Genomic DNA, 13,909 nt, shown 5'->3' with positions numbered 1-13,909 from the left:
CCCAGCCACTTTGCTGAAGTTGTTTATCAGCTTTAGTAGTTCTCTGGTGGAACTTTTGGGATCACTTAAATATACTATCATGTCATCTGCAAATAGTGATATTTTGACCTCTTCTTTTCCGATCTGTATCCCCTTGATCTCCTTTTGTTGTCTGATTGCTCTGGCTAGAACTTCAAGAACTATATTGAATAAGTAGGGAGAGAGTGGGCAGCCTTGTCTAGTCCCTGATTTTAGTGGGATTGCTTCAAGTTTCTCTCCATTTAGTTTAATGTTAGCAACTGGTTTGCTGTATATGGCTTTTACTATGTTTAGGTATGGGCCTTGAATTCCTATTCTTTCCAGGACTTTTATCATGAAGGGGTGTTGAATTTTGTCAAATGCTTTCTCAGCATCTAATGAAATGATCATGTGGTTCTGTTCTTTCAGTTTGTTTATATAATGGATCACGTTGATGGTTTTCCGTATATTAAACCATCCCTGCATGCCTGGGATGAAGCCTACTTGATCATGGTGGATGATTGTTTTGATGTGCTCTTGAATTCGGTTTGCCAGAATTTTATTGAGTATTTTTGCGTCGATATTCATAAGGGAAATTGGTCTGAAGTTCTCTTTCTTTGTTGTGTCTTTGTGTCGTTTAGTTTTAAGAGTAATTGTGGCTTCGTAGAAGGAATTCAGTAGGGCTCCATCTGTTTCAATTTTGTGGAATAGTTTGGATAATATTGGTATGAGGTCTTCTATGAAGGTTTGATAGAATTCTGCACTAAACCCATCTGGACCTGGGCTCTTTTTGGTTGGGAGACCTTTAATGACTGCTTCTATTTCCTTAGGAGTTATGGGGTTGTTTAACTGGTTTATCTGTTCCTGATTTAACTTTGATACCTGGTATCTGTCTAGGAAATTGTCCATTTCCTGAAGATTTTCAAATTTTGTTGAATATAGGTTTTTATAGTAAGATCTGATGATTTTTTGAATTTCCTCTGAATCTGTAGTTATGTCTCCCTTTTCATTTCTGATTTTGTTAATTTGGACGCACTCTCTGTGTCCTCTCGTTAGTCTGGCTAAGGGTTTATCTATCTTGTTGATTTTCTCAAAGAACCAACTTTTGGTTCTGTTGATTCTTTCTATGGTCCTTTTTGTTTCTACTTGGTTGATTTCAGCTCTGAGTTTGATTATTTCCTGCCTTCTACTCCTCCTGGGTGTATTTGCTTCTTTTTGTTCTAGAGCTTTTAGGTGTGCTGTCAAGCTGCTGACATATGCTCTTTCCTGTTTCTTTCTGCAGGCACTCAGCGCTATGAGTTTTCCTCTTAGCACAGCTTTCATTGTGTCCCATAAGTTTGAGTATGTTGTATCTTCATTTTCATTAAATTCTAAAAAGTTTTTAATTTCTTTCTTTATTTCTTCCTTGACCAGGTTATCATTGAGTAGAGCATTGTTCAATTTCCACATATATGTGGGCATTCTTCCCTTATTGTTATTGAAGACCAGTTTTAGGCCGTGGTGGTCCGATAGCACGCATGGGATTATTTCTATCTTTCTGTACCTGTTGAGGCCCGTTTTTTGACCAATTATATGGTCAATTTTGGAGAAAGTACCATGAGGAGCTGAGAAGAAGGTATATCCTTTTGCTTTAGGATAGAATGTTCTATAAATATCCGTTAAGTCCATTTGGCTCATGACTTCTCTTAGTCTGTCGACATCACTGTTTAATTTCTGTTTCCATGATCTGTCCATTGATGAGAGTGGGGTGTTGAAATCTCCCACTATTATTGTGTGAGGTGCAATGTGTGTTTTGAGCTTTAGTAAGGTTTCTTTTACGTATGTAGGTGCCCTTGTATTTGGGGCATAGATATTTAGGATTGAGAGTTCATCTTGGTGGATTTTTCCTTTGATGAATATGAAGTGTCCTTCCTTATCTTTTTTGATGACTTTTAGTTGGAAATTGATTTTATTTGATATTAGAATGGCTACTCCAGCTTGCTTCTTCTGACCATTTGCTTGGAAAGTTGTTTTCCAGCCTTTCACTCTGAGGTAGTGTCTGTCTTTGTCTCTGAGGTGTGTTTCCTGTAGGCAGCAGAATGCAGGGTCCTCGTTGCGTATCCAGTTTGTTAATCTATGTCTTTTTATTGGGGAGTTGAGGCCATTGATATTGAGAGATATTAAGGAAAAGTGATTATTGTTTCCCTTTATATTCATATTTGGATGTGAGGTTATGTTTGTGTGCTTTCATTCTCTTTGTTTTGTTGCCAAGACGATTAGTTTCTTGCTTCTTCTAGGGTATAGCTTGCCTCCTTATGTTGGGCTTTACCATTTATTATCCTTTGTAGTGCTGGATTTGTGGAAAGATATTGTGTAAATTTGGTTTTGTCATGGAATATCTTGGTTTCTCCATCAATGTTAATTGAGAGTTTTGCTGGATACAGTAACCTGGGCTGGCATTTGTGTTCTCTTAGCGTCTGTATGACATCAGTCCAGGATCTTCTGGCCTTCATAGTTTCTGGCGAGAAGTCTGGTGTGATTCTGATAGGTCTCCCTTTATATGTTACTTGACCTTTTTCCCTTACTGCTTTTAATATTCTTTCTTTATTTTGTGCGTTTGGTGTTTTGACAATTATGTGACGGGAGGTGTTTCTTTTCTGGTCCAATCTATTTGGAGTTCTGTAGGCTTCTTGTATGTCTATGGGTATCTCTTTTTTTAGGTTAGGGAAGTTTTCTTCTATGATTTTGTTGAAGATATTTACTGGTCCTTTGAGCTGGGAGTCTTCACTCTCTTCTATACCTATTATCCTTAGGTTTGATCTTCTCATTGAGTCCTGGATTTCCTGTATGTTTTGGACCAGTAGCTTTTTCCGCTTTACATTATCTTTGACAGTTGAGTCAATGATTTCTATGGAATCTTCTGCTCCTGAGATTCTCTCTTCCATCTCTTTTATTCTGTTGGTGAAGCTTGTATCTACAGCTCCTTGTCTCTTCTTTTGGTTTTCAATATCCAGGGTTGTTTCCATGTGTTCTTTCTTGATTGCTTCTATTTCCATTTTTAATTCCTTCAACTGTTTGATTGTGTTTTCCTGGAATTCTTTCAGGGATTTTTGTGTCTCCTCTCTATGGGCTTCTACTTGTTTATTTATGTTTTCCTGGAATTCTTTCAGGGATTTTTGCGATTCTTTCAGGCATTTTTGCGATTCCTCTCTGTAGGCTTCTACTTGTTCTCTAAGCGAGTTCTTCATGTCTTTCTTGAAGTCCTCCAGCATCATGATCAAATATGATTTTGAAAATAGATCTTGCTTTTCTGGTGTGTTTGGATATTCCGTGTTTGCTTTGGTGGGAGAATTGGGCTCCGATGATGCCATGTAGTCTTGGTTTCTGTTGCTTGTGTTCCTGCGCTTGCCTCTCGCCATCAGATTATCTCTAGTGTTACTTTGTTCTGCTATTTCTGACAGTGGCTAGACTGTCCTATAAGCCTGTGTGTCAGGAGTGCTGTAGACCTGTTTTCCTCTCTTTCGGTCAGTTATGGGGACAGAGTGTTCTGCTTTCGGGTGTGTAGTTTTTCCTCTCTACAGGTCTTCAGCTGTTCCTGTGGGCCTGTGTCTTGAGTTCACCAGGCAGCTTTCTTGCAGCAGAAAATTTGGTCTTACCTGTGGTCCCGAGGCTCAGGTTCGCTCGTGGGGTGCTGCCCACGGGCTCTCTGCAGCGGCAGCAACCAGGAAGACCTGTGCCGCCCCTTCCGGGAACTTCAGTGCACCAGGGTTCCAGGTGGTCTTTGGCTTTTTCCTCTGGCGTCTGAGATGTGTGTGCAGGGAGCAGTCACTTCTGGTTTCCCAGGCTTGTCTGCCTCTCTGAAGGTTTAGCTCTCCCTCCCACGGGATTTGGGTGCAGAGAACTGTTTATCCGGTCTGTTTCCTTCTGGTTCTGGTGGTGTCTCAGGCACAGGGGTCCTGCCGCTCCTGGGCCCTCCCCCACGGGAGCCCAGAGGCCTTATACAGTTTCCTCTTGGGCCAGGGATGTGGGCAGGGGTGAGCAGAGTTGGTGGTCTCTTCCGCTCTGCAGCCTCAGGAGTGCCCACCTGACCAGGCGGTTGGGTCTCTCTCTCACCTGGTCTGGGAGCAGAGAGCTGCTGCGGGCCGGGATCCGCGGGTGTGGGACTTCCGGTAAACACAGAACGTGCCCGGTCCTAAAGAAATTCTGCTTCCGTGTGTCCCAAGCTCACCAGGCAGCTTTCTTGCAGCAGAAAATTTGGTCTTACCTGTGGTCCCGAGGCTCAGGTTCGCTCGTGGGGTGCTGCCCAGGGGCTCTCTGCAGCGGCAGCAACCAGGAAGACCTGTGCCGCCCCTTCCGGGAGCTTCAGTGCACCAGGGTTCCAGATGGTCTTTGGCTTTTTCCTCTGGCGTCCGAGATGTGTGTGCAGGGAGCAGTCTCTTCTGGTTTCCCAGGCTTGTCTGCCTCTCTGAAGGTTTAGCTCTCCCTCCCACGGGATTTGGGTGCAGAGAACTGTTTATCCAGTCTGTTTCCTTCAAGGTCCGGCGGTGTCTCAGGCAGGGGTCCTGCCGCTCCTGGGCCCTCCCCCACGGGAGCCCAGAGGCCTTATACAGTTTCCTCTTGGGCCAGGGATGTGGGCAGGGGTGAGCAGTGTTGGTGGTCTCTTCCGCTCTGCAGCCTCAGGAGTGCCCACCTGACCAGGCGGTTGGGTCTCTCTCTCACCTGGTCTGGGAGCAGAGAGCTGCTGCGGGCCGGGATCCGCGGGTCGCCTCTGTACAATCTTATCTAGGTCTAGAATGTTTTCAACCTCTGAGACGAGCTGCCGAATAAGCTTGCCCTTTCCTGGCTCAATTTCTGAGCTCTAGCTGACTGGTTCAACTTAGCTGTTCTAGCTCAAACTCTTCTCCAAGCTGACTGATTAAATCTGGCTTCTCTCACCCTCTCCTGGATAGCTGTGCTTGGCCTCAAACTAACTCTGGGAATCTGTTCTAAACGTCTAGCCTTTTCTTAGTCTCTGGTTTGTTTCTTCTTCATCTATAGCTAGCTTGCTCTCTGCAATTGTAAGGGTCCAAAAATGGCTGAAGGAAAACCCAAGACTGGGATAGGATACAAAGACAAAGAGTGTTTATTCTTCACAACCAGCCAGCACGCAAGGGTCACCATCATTTCAGAATGGGACCCTGACAAAAGCATATGAGCCCTTTCTATAGCAGAGCTGCTTAATTGTTTGAGACTTCTGAAATTTAGGGCACATTCCAAAGGGTTACAGAGACCATTAACCGAAAGGACATAAAGATAACATACACCACAGGACCCCAGGTGCAAAAATGGGAAATAAGATATTGGCTGAGTGTGTCTAAATAAAACTTCGAGGGTGGCTTAGTTATAGTCTTAAACTTTCCATGACCCTGCAATGTACGTGGTGAATGTCAAGCCAGAGAATTGCACGAAGGCATTCTCTGTTAAAACCTCCTGTTCAATTTATAGCCTGAATTCACACGCCAACTCGCAGTGAGCTTTTCTTTCATGTGAACACACCTTCTGAGAGTGTACAAGTGCTGACAGCAGAGACAGGCCTCCCTCCCTCCCCTGCTTTCCTAAGACTTAGAGCCTCCTGCTGCTTTACTGTGAGGTGATAAAGCAGAAACCTAGCCTCTTGCAGACAGGTCAGCTGCAGAAGCAGAGTACTTCCAAAGGCCGGGTTTTACTTTATTGTTAGAGTTTGGTAATCTAAGAACTCATCACTAGGTGCCAAGATGCCCCATGTGGACTGCATTCCTGCATCCTGAATGATTAACACAAGGTGGGCTGCTGAGCACAGACATCCTATCCCGAGATAAGGTATCTCCCATTCCTGTGGCTGGCTATCTTTTAAGCTGTTTCTTGAGTGAGGGATTTTATTGTCTTGTTCCTGTACCTGTACCTGCTGGAGCAAATGGTTTATGGCCTAGTTTCTGGGTGAGACAAAATGGGGTTAAAAAAAAAAGTCGGGTTGGGGATTTAGCTCAGTGGTAGAGCACTTGCCTAGGAAGCGCAAGGCCCTGGGTTCCATCCCCAGCTCCGAAAAAAAAGAACCAAAAAAAAAAAAAAAAAAAAAAAAGTCCCTATACAACCTGTCCCAATAAAACTGCCTCCTCTCTCTCTCTCTCTCTCTCTCTCTCTCTCTCTCTCTCTCTCTCTTTCTCTCTCTGTCTCCACTACCCCTTGAGTATCCCTTTCCTCTCTCTTGTGAGAGTTGGGCGTATCCTATTCTATCAGATCTTTCTCTAATTGGTCACTTTTTCTGCCACTCAATTAGACATCACTTTCAAACATGGGTGCTTCCTTCTATAAACAAACTTTAGCTTCACTTTTTGGGATTAAAGGTGTCTACTAAGGGTGTGTCTGCATTCAGGCCAGAGGGATTAGAGGTGTGTGCTAAGGACTGATCCACACCACAACTAGAAACAGCTTTTTTCTTTTTTTTTTTTTTAAATGTTTTTTTTAAAATGTTTTTTTTTATTTATTTATCATATATATGAGTACACTGTAGCTGTCTTCAGACACACCAGAAGAGGGCATCAGATCTCATTACAGATGGTTGTGAGCCACCATGTGGTTGCTGGGATTTGAACTCAGGGCCTCGGGAAGAGCAGTCGGTGCTCTTAACCACTGAGCCATCTCTCCAGCCCCAGCTTTTTTCTTTTTTAGTAAATAACACAATCTCTGAGTTCACAGTGTGATCAAATCTCCTGCAATCCAATGCTGAGGTGGTGGACACAGACGTTGTGGCCAGCCTATATTACTTAGCCTTTAAGAGACCGTGTTTCAAAAAAAAAAAAAAAAAAAGGTGGATGAGGGCCAACATGACAGCTTAATGAATAATGGAGCTTGCTGCAAAGTTTGGCAACTTGACTTTGATCCCAGAACCCACATGGTGTAGAGAGAAAGCCAACTCTCACAGGTTGTCAGGTCAATGTACATTAGAGGAGTCTCTAACCCTATGCAAGCACCCTAAACACACACTATAGCTAAATAAATAAATGCAATTTTTTAAAGACAAATGATGCCTGGGTAACAACACCCCAAGTTGTCCTCTGGCCTCCACAATCACACACACTCACACACACACTCTCACATACACATACGCTCTCACACATACACTCTCACACACACACTCTCTCACACACACACTCACACACACACTCTCACACACACACTCACATACACACTTACACACACACTCACACACACTGTCTCACACACACTCACATACACACACGTGCACACACACTCACATACACACACTCACACACACTCACACACTCACATACACACTTACACACACACTCACACACACACTGTCTCACACACACTCACATACACACACGTGCACACACACTCTCACACACACTCACATACACACACTCTCACACACACTCACACACTCACATACACACACTCTCACACACACATATTCTCACACACACTCACACACACTCTCACACACACACACTCACAGAGAGAGAGTGAGAGAAAGAGAAGGTAGAGAACCACTGGTATAAACCAAACACATATCTACTTGGCATTGTGTGTATAAATTAATTATGTCTCCTGTCTATGCACGGGTGTTGTATTCCTAATCTATGCTTCCATAGATGCCAAGACATGGGTCTTCACACCCTCTGAGCAGGGAACACAGCTACAATGATCAAGCCACAGAGCTTGGATCTGCCCCTCACAGCCCAGCCTTGGCCAACACTGTGACTGACTATTAGCTGACTTCCTACACACAAGAACTGAGGCCATGGATATAAAAAGGAAGGAAGGAAGGGAGGGAGGGAGATAGGATGGGGCCAGGGTGGAGACTTAAATTTATATCTCTGTCCGGGGCTAGATGCCACCATCATCATGAACACTGGTGGGTACAGCAAGTTGGGCGGTGTAATCGAAGAGGCCCCCAGAGGTAGGAGAAAAAAATCACCTCATCCTCCCCCATGGGTTCTTCTGTTCTAATGTTGAGGGCAGGGGTATGGGGGAGAAGAAGAGACAGAGCCATACAGGAGTGGACAGGACTGCAGAATGGTGGTACCTGCACCATGGGCGTAAGGAGATCACATCCTGTTTTGAGGACTTCCCAGGCTGGGTCCTGGATCCTGGACTGAGAAAGGGCATCACCAGAGTCTTCCCCAGAAAACCTGTTTGGGGGGCAGGTATCACACCTTGTTACATTAGACTCCAGTCACATTGTATAAGAACTCTAACACTGCTACATAAGCAGTGGAGTCATGTGTACTCTTTGGTTGATGCTTTAGCCCCTGGGAGCTCTGGAGACTGGGGGCGGGGGGCAGGGGGGATCTGGGTGGTTACTACTATTGTTCTTCCTATGGGGTTGCAAACCCCTTTAGCTCCTTCAGTCCTTTCTCTAACTCCTCCACTGGGGTCCTGGTGCTCAATTCAATGGTTAGCTGCAAGCATCCTCATCTGTATCAGTAAGACTCTGGCAGAGCCTCTCAGGAGACATCTATATCAGGCTCCTTTCAGCAAGCACTTCTTGGCATCAGCAGTAGTGACTGGGTTTGGTGTCTGCAGATGGGTAGATCCCCAGGTGGGGCAGTGTCTGGATGGCCTTTTCCTCAGTCTCTGCTCCACCTGGGAAGGCTCAATGCCCCTGCATAGGGAAAGTCTAGGGCAGTAAGGCAGGAGTGGGTAGGTTTGTAGGGAAGCACCCTCATAGAAGCAGGAGGAAGGAGGTGGGATATAGGGTTTGTGGAGGGGAACTGGGAAGGGGGAGAACATTTGAAATGCAAACAAATAAAATAACCAATAAAAATTTTAAAAATTAAAAATTAAAAAATAATTCTAACTCTGTCATGTGGTGGTAGGAGGGTACTTAAGCTGTCTGTCCCTCTGTCCTGGAAGGATTCAGAATTTATCTGTGTTCTACTAGGGCAGCTGGGACGTTGGGAGTGCTACAAAGAAAGACTTTTCTTCCTGGTCTTGGCTTTCCTGGTGGCCACAGTTCTGTGGGCTCTCATTCTGAGCATCCTCTTGTCCAATGGTGAGTGATGTATTTTTATGTGTACATGTATGTGTCTGAGGCTATACCACGGGTGTACAAGTGCCCACAGTGGACAGATGACATCAGATCCCCTACAGCTGGAATTAGAGGCAGTTGTGAGCCATTGCATGTGGGTGCGGATGTTAAAAACCAAACTCAGGTTCTCTGCAACAGCCACTCTGAACCATCGCTTTAACCCCCAGGAGTGATCCCTTTACTGGAACAAGTTATGCTGCCTGACAGGTAAAGCACAAACTTGTGTCCTATGCAGTGCACCACATGGGGTCCTGGACGGCAATGAGTGTAAACCATGGTTCCCATGCATCGCGACCCCTTTGGGGATCGAACGACCCTTTCACAGGGTTTGCCTAAGACATCGGAAAACATGGATTACATGATATAAACTACATGTTATGATGGAAATCCAAAACAGCAGAAAAATTAAAGCTATGAAGTAACAACGAAATTAATTTTATGGTTGGAGGTCATCTCCACAGCATGAACTATATTAAAGGGTCACAGCATTAGTATGCATTATGTATGTCTCATGTCCGTACCCGGGTGATGTATTCCTGGCCGATGCTTCCGTGGGTAACAACACACGTATCCTCACACATCTGAGCAGGGGAAGGCTTCACAATTCCTGCTTGCATCTCTCTGCAGCCTCCAGCCAGCTCAGGGTGCTGCTCAACCACCAGGACCTGCTGAGGACAAATGGTGCGTGAGGAGCTTCAGAGCAGGGCCACTGCGCACCCTTGCGGTGGGTGGAGGAACTGCCAGGGAAGAGGGACTGGGGAGTGAATAGCTGAGCCTCCTGCAATAGGGTTGCCTGGTTTAGAAAAGGGTGTCCTCTGACCTAGTTTGTGTGTGTGTGGTGGGGTCATTCTAGCCTCAAAGCAGAAGGTGATGTTGAGTTCCCTGAAGGATGATGTCGGAGCCTGCAGGAACTGCTGTAAGAAACACGGGTTTGGTGGAAGCTTGAAAGCTGAGGGGCTGGGAAACGAGGCGGGTGGGTTGGGAGAGGCAAGTGGGGGCGAGGCTGGCTGTGGCCCCATCCCCACATAGGTTCCGTGATGAAAGCGCAGTTGCAAACCACACTCGCGGAGTTTAAGGACACACAGGCTAAGGTGATGGAGCAGGAGAGCAACCTTAAAGATCTGCAAGAGCGTGGTGAGAGCCGAACACAACCCCTGGCTCCTGACCTTCACCCCTAATCATAGCCACACGCCTCTCGGTAGTACAGTCCTGGACCCTCAGGGCTCTGGTGACTGAACCCAGGGCTTCACGTACTAGGTTCCCACACCTGAGTCATGCCCAAGCCCTCCACGCAGGATTCTAAGCGGGTACCTTTGAGTTACTCTCCAGGACCCCTGCTGTGGGGTTCCAGACAGGTGCCCTAATCCCTAATTTATTACCAGCACTTGCTTTACATTTTATTTTGAGACAGGGTCTCACTAAGTTGTCAAGGATGATCTCAAACTCTCTCCATGTAGTCCAAGTTAGCTCTGACCTTACAATCCTCCTCTGCCTCAGCCTTCTGGAGTAACCGAGGCCACCACATTCAGACTGACGTCATTCTTGTTCATGATACCGTGAACTGACATCTATTTTGACCTATACATAAGTCCCAGTCTTGACTTCAACTATAAATGTCCACTATGCTGACCCTGTAGTGACCCAGGACTTGGCTAAAGCAAGCAGAGACCGTGAGAACATCCGCAGTGAGCTGTTCCGGGCACTGGAAACTGTCAAGCGTCAGAACAGTGAGCCAGAGACACTAGGGACGGGGGGGGGGGGGGGGGGGGGGGGGAGAACGGGGGGGGGACGGGACTCAGCTGGGGGGTCTGGGGGGGAGGCGCTCAAGGCTTCTCTTGTCCACCACCAGACACATCCAACACCCTCTGTCACATTCCAATGGCTCCACCATCCACACCCCCCTCTCTCTGACCCTCCCCACCCAACAGGCTCCTGTGAGCAGTGCCCACCATCATGGCTACCCTTCCAAGGTTCCTGCTACTATTTCTCCGAGACACAGGCCATATGGGATACAGCACAAAGCTACTGTGTAGGCCAAGGTGCCCATCTGGTGATTGTCAGAGACCTGAATGAGCAGGTGCTCAGTTGGGACTTAGAAAAGGAGACGCTGGGTTTACATGAGCTGGTGTGGTCAGGATGTTTATGTTTGGCCGACTTGGCCAGCTGACGCGTCCACTCCCTTCCAGGGCTTCCTGAGTCAGCATACTCGTGGCCGGGGCTATTGGTTGGGTCTGAGGGCAGATCGCCGCCTCAACAAGATTCAAGGCTACCGGTGGGTGGATGGAGCTCCACTCACCTTCAGGTAAGGAGAAGGCCCCAAGAGAAATTTGAAAAGGGGTTTGAGTTAGACCCTAGGGACAGTGCTTTTGGGTATCTAAAGACTAAATTCCTGAGAGAGGATTGCTGATGCTTTGATGGGCTTGTGCACAGTGCATATGTCGCTGTGCACATCCATACATGCTCATGGCTAGGGGGAAACTCTGGGTAGACTAGTCTATTATTCTTTGCCTTATTTCAGTAAAGACAGGCTCTCTCAGTGAACCTGGATCTAGGTTGACTAACAGCCAGGAAACCTCAGAGGCTGTCCTGTCTCCAAACCCTTCCCTGCTTGGGTTACAAACACATGTCCAACAATATACAGCTTTTTAGGTGACAACTTGGGATTTGAACTCGGGTCTTTATGTTTATACAGCAAGCACTCTTTTCCACTGAGATGTATCCTCAACCCCTGAACTAACCTTTTAAGAATGGATATGCTAGACCCTAGGAATTAACCAAGGGTTAAATTCTGGGACCTTACAAATGTACCGTGCAGGTATAAACTCAAATTAGGCATTGAGAGTGTCTGCAGCAGAGCCAAGCAGCAAGCAAGCAAGCCTTGGAAAGGAAGGTTTGACCCTGGGTCTGTCCTCAGTCCAGTAACACTCCCACTGAACCACCACAGCCACTGGAACTCTGGAGAGCCCAACGATTCCAGAGGGCATGAGGATTGTGTCATGATGCTGCACTCGGGGCTGTGGAATGATGCGCCATGTGCCAATGAGAGAGACGGCTGGATCTGCGAGAAGAGGAGCAGTTGCTGACCACGCCCATTGCCTCGGCGTGAAGCAGAGTGTGGCTCCCATTCCCCGGGACCACTACCAAGGCTATTTTCCTGAGGCACCGTTAGTTAATAAGAGCTGCTCAGCCTGACCAGTGCGTGCTTTGGAGACCCCAGCTCTAACTCACAAGACAGCCTAAACCTTCCGTCTCATCTGTCAGTCTCAAAAATCACTGATCTGAAACCTTGATCACCTGATCCCCTGCCTGCCTCCCTAGACACAGTGTAGGAGCTGCTCCATCTTCCTGTATCCCCCCATTGGAGCTATCGAGAGAGAGAGAGAGAGAGAGAGAGAGAGAGAGAGAGAGAGAGGGGAGGGGGAGGGGGAGGAGAGAGGGAGAGAGAGAGAGAGGAGAGGGAGGGGGAGGAGAGAGGGAGAGGGAGGGAGAGGGAGAGAGAGAGGGGGAGAGAGAGGGGGGGAGGAGAGAAGGAGAGGGAGAGGGGGAGAGAAAGAGAGAGAGAGGAGGGGGAGGGGGAGGGGAAGAGAGAGGGAGAGAGAGGAGGGGGAAGGGGAGGAGAGAGGGAGAGGGAGAGGGAGGGAGAGGGAGAGAGAGAGAGGAGGGGGAGGGGGAGGAGAGAGGGAGAGGGAGAGGGAGGGAGAGGGAGAGAGAGAGAGGAGGGGGAGGGGGAGGAGAGAGGGAGAGGGAGAGGGAGGGAGAGGGAGAGAGAGAGAGGAGGGGGAGGGGGAGGAGAGAGGGAGAGGGAGAGGGAGGGAGAGGGAGAGAGAGAGAGAGAGGAGGGGGAGGGGGAGGAGAGAGGGAGAGGGAGGGAGAGGGAGAGAGAGAGAGGGAGAGGAGGGGGAGGAGAGAGGGAGAGGGAGGGAGAGAGGAGAGGGGGAGGAGAGAGGGAGAGGGAGAGAATCAATAAATGTTTGAAAACATTTATCTGGATCTCTTCTGGGAAAGAATGACCTCTGTATCCCACAGAGGGACACACTTTGTAATTTACTTTCCAGGAAGGGTGTGCTAGTACCAAAACTGGGCTAGCACCAGCGTACTTGCTCAAAATGGCCTCTGTCTTTTATCTCTGATATACGTGATGACTACATCTCATCCCATTGGTGGAGGTTCAGAAAATGTGGACCCCTATCAGGCTGATTGATTACCTTTGATAATAAAAGGTTTCCCACAATTCTCGGCTCTTCACTATACAATATTTAAATCATACACCCCAATTTCAAGAGGTAACCTTAACTGCCATTGTGGATTCAGGACGATGGCCACTCTGGTTTTTTCCAGCTGGAAGGAATCACTGGGCATGTCAGCCAGAGTATCCCTCCAGCGGGCCTATCTAAAAGACCCCAGACTGCGTTGATGGTTCCATTTGTATAACTCTAAGGTGTGGGGAGGAAAAGAGGCCTTTTCCTAGTGCCTGGACAGAGAAGTGAAGGAGAAATGAAGGCAGAAGTTCTTAGCATCAAAAGTCCGAGGCAGGGAACAGGAGAGACAGGACAGAGATACTTTTTAGGTGTCCAAATCAAAGTCCGTCAGAATAGTTTGATAGGCTCCCAAAAGCCTCCATCTACTGGGCCCAATATGGTTTCGCTTTGGCTTCTAAGGGTGGTCTCCGGAATGCTTTCAGATGCTGCGATCATGGTTGGAGGGGCTAGAATCATCCCTCTCGGATGGCTTCTAGTGAAGAAATTTAAGCATCATTTGTTTTTTAAGTTAAACAATAGTGGACCTGTCTGTCTGGGTTCCAGGTAAGTGCTCACTACAGTGAAGAATCGATCCAGAGTCCTAAGTCTCTTATATCTTGGC

The 13,909-nt window shown here is 47.2% G+C and overlaps 1 protein-coding gene across 3 annotated transcripts; it reads left to right on the top strand.

Moving 5' to 3' along the window:
* Positions 1–7,813: 7,813 nt before the first annotated feature.
* On the top strand, positions 7,814–12,461 carry Clec4g (C-type lectin domain family 4, member G). 3 transcript variants are annotated; one of them, XM_039089899.2, is made up of 9 exons: positions 7,814–7,918; positions 8,903–9,013; positions 9,677–9,730; positions 9,903–9,965; positions 10,079–10,183; positions 10,687–10,776; positions 10,978–11,088; positions 11,236–11,351; positions 11,994–12,461. In XM_039089899.2, the coding sequence occupies exons 1-9, from the start codon at positions 7,864–7,866 to the stop codon at positions 12,033–12,035; spliced, it is 747 nt and encodes a 248-aa protein (XP_038945827.1). In that variant the 5' UTR covers positions 7,814–7,863; the 3' UTR covers positions 12,036–12,461. The 3 variants fall into 3 exon arrangements, with proteins under 3 accessions (XP_038945827.1, XP_038945826.1, XP_063127797.1); XM_039089898.2 differs by having other exon boundaries at positions 10,978–11,126; XM_063271727.1 differs by having other exon boundaries at positions 7,844–7,918; positions 8,908–9,013; positions 10,978–11,126.
* The last annotated feature ends 1,448 nt before the right edge of the window (positions 12,462–13,909 follow it).

Source organism: Rattus norvegicus, chromosome 12 (assembly GCF_036323735.1).
Source record: "Rattus norvegicus strain BN/NHsdMcwi chromosome 12, GRCr8, whole genome shotgun sequence".
Lineage (NCBI taxonomy): Eukaryota > Metazoa > Chordata > Mammalia > Rodentia > Muridae > Rattus > Rattus norvegicus.
The sequence above is the reverse complement of the archived record's forward strand: the minus strand, read 5'-3'. Positions and strand labels throughout refer to the sequence as shown.